This window comes from Hevea brasiliensis, unplaced genomic scaffold, assembly GCF_030052815.1.
Source record: "Hevea brasiliensis isolate MT/VB/25A 57/8 unplaced genomic scaffold, ASM3005281v1 Scaf22, whole genome shotgun sequence".
Taxonomy (NCBI): Eukaryota; Viridiplantae; Streptophyta; class Magnoliopsida; order Malpighiales; family Euphorbiaceae; genus Hevea; species Hevea brasiliensis.
In genome coordinates this window covers 395464-398289 of record NW_026614718.1, presented here as the reverse complement: position 1 = coordinate 398289, position 2826 = coordinate 395464, and the positions used below count along the sequence as shown (strand labels likewise).

The 2826-nt window shown below is 32.9% G+C and overlaps 1 protein-coding gene across 1 annotated transcript; it reads left to right on the top strand.

Annotated features, from left to right (window-relative positions):
• The first annotated feature begins 554 nt into the window (after positions 1-554).
• LOC110659141 (uncharacterized) lies at positions 555-2200 on the top strand. Its single transcript, XM_058141753.1, has 2 exons — positions 555-1074; positions 2151-2200. The coding sequence occupies exons 1-2, from the start codon at positions 555-557 to the stop codon at positions 2198-2200; spliced, it is 570 nt and encodes a 189-aa protein (XP_057997736.1).
• Positions 2201-2826: the final 626 nt, after the last annotated feature.

Sequence of the window (2826 nt, the reverse complement as noted above, 5' to 3'; positions counted from 1 at the left end):
TGCGGCCACTTCCTATTCTAGAATGGAAGTGGGAGCATATTACTGTGGATTTTGTTTCTAGATTACCTTGTACTCCACGTTTGGGTAATAATTGATAGATTAACGAAATCAACACACTTTTTGCCTATAAGGATGGATTATTCTTTAGATAATTTAGCAGAGATTTATGTTAATGAAATTGTGAAACTCCATGGTGCTCCAGTTTCTATTGTTTCAGATAAAGATCCAAGGTTTACATCTCGATTTTGGCCTAGTTTGTAGAATTCTTTAGGAACTAAAATGAAGTTTAGTACTTCCTTCCATCCACAAATAGATGGTTAATCTGAACGAACTATTCAGACTCTAGAAGACATGCTTAGGGCATGTGTAATAGAGTTTAAAGGAAGTTGGGAGAAGTATGTATCTTTAATAGAGTTTGCTTAAAATAATAGTTATCATGCTAGTCTTGGAATGGCTCCTTATGAGGCATTATATAGAAGGAGATGTAGAACCCCAGTGCATTGGACTAAAGGAATGGAAAGAAAACTAGAGGGTCCAGAAATGGTATACAAACTATGGATAAAATCCGAATTCTAAAGAGTAGGTTAAAAGCAGCACAAGATAGGCAAAAGAGTTATGCAGATTTGAAAAGAAGAGATATTGAGTACAATGTTGGTGATAAGGTATTCTTAAAGATTTCTCCTTGGAAGGGAATTATACGCTTTGGTAAGCGTGGAAAGTTAAGTCCTCGGTTTATAGGTTCTTATGAGATTATAGAGAGGATCATACCAGTTGCTTATCGCTTAGCATTACCTCTAGAGTTATCACAAATCCATGATGTCTTTCAAGTATCCATGTTAAGAAGATACAAAAGTGACCCTTCTCATATTCTCCAGAAGCAACCAATCGAGTTGAGAGAAGATCTAACATATGAGGAAGAACCAGTGGAGGTCATTGATAGAGAAGAGAAAGTCTTGAGGAACAAAGCAATTCCTTTTGTTAAAATTCATTGGAGCAATCATTCAAAGAAAGAAGCTACTTGGGAAAGAGAAGAGGATATGCGAGCTCAGTACCTACACTTGTTTGCGCTGTTAGGTATGTAAATTTAGAGGACGGAATTTTTTTTAGGAGGAGGGAATTGTAAGGCCCAGCCAAGTAGCCCAACCCATGAAACCAAATTAAAGGGCCCATAAAAATATAACTCTAGAATTTGTATTTATATATATATGTGTGTAAAAAAAAAAAAACAGAACAAGGCAGTCGGGTAGTAGAACAAGGGAGGAGAAATTCACACACTCCATAGCCAAATTTCACTTTGATCCCTCCATCTTCAACCCAAACTTGTTCCTTATCCTTTCTTTTACATCCAAATCACTCAATTACACCCATAAATCCACAAAAACCTTGGCTAAAACTCATTTCTTCCCACAATAGCACAACTTAAGTTTTAATAGGTAAGTTCTTCTTCTTTTTCTTGTGAAATATTAAGCTTAAGTTAACTTCCTTTATTATTTAATTGTGATTTCTATGGAAAAAGAAATTGAGGGAGGCAAGTTTAGGATAAAGATTTATGGTAAAATTGATATTGAAGTAAGGGTTTCTATGGATTAATTTCAAGGAAATTCAAAGCTATAATATATATACATATATATTAGGTATTTTTAAGAGGTGAATATCAAGAATTAGTTTTCAATTATGAGAATTAAGTTTAGGTTCTTTAAGTCCTAAATATTTGGTTGAGAGTGAAGAAATTAGAATATAGAATTTGTTGATTTTGGAGTTATGAATGAATATTGATTATATTTATGTGAGCAAGAATTCTAAAGTTATTGTTGGAAGAAAATTTAGTATGAAGCGTTAAGAAGGAGAAAAATATTATTATGGGGGGATAGAAAAAAAAAAATTAAGAGAGAAAAGGGTGGAATTAATTATGGATGTATTATATAGGGCTTGGAGGGGGATTTTAAATTATTGTTGAATGTGTTGTGGCTTGTGAAGAATTGGTTGAGTTCTTGGAATTTTAGAAGACATCCGATTTATACCGAAATGCCACCGATTTTTTTTTTTTTTTGAATTTTAGATAAATAAATCATGCATTTCACCCTCACATCTTTCATCTTCAGGATTTAAAATTCCTTTTCTTAATGTATTACTTTTCCCTACACTTTTAGGAGATGACCCAGCTCCTGTTGTAGATACTAGGAGTGCTCCAGCGGTCTAAGCTTCATTAGTTTTTAGTACAGGTGAGTGGATAAGTATTTAACACTGATAATTTTTATTCAATGTATATTTATCTATGTTATTTTTTCTTTATGCAAAAATGGGAATGAATGATGGTAATTATGTGTTTATTTATTAAATGAAATGAGATTTAGACTCACAGCTGAGTAAATGACTGAATACACTCAATATATGCACCGAATAGATAACACCTTGATGATAGATGGTATAATTTTAGCTCAGCTTATATTTATATTGTCTTTGGGACAGTGTTTGATATACACATAGCCTTTGGGGTGTATCAGGTGGTTGCCTTTTGGGGGTAGCTATGCACATGTGTATGACCAGCATATTTATTGCTCTTGGGCTATTAGTAGTGTCATCATAGAGCCCAGGATGCCAGCATTACTCTCAGGTTGCTGGAGTTTATTATATGCACTTGAAATGCAAGCATTTTCTACAGGAAATATATTATGAGTATATAAGAATATTAGTGATTTTATGATCATTAGCAAAGTTATATCTACAATATTTTTTTTACAGCATGAAATTTTATTTTATCTCAGTTATGTGAATTATAACAAATGATATTTATTCAGCTAACATATGTTAGTATAACATCTGGTA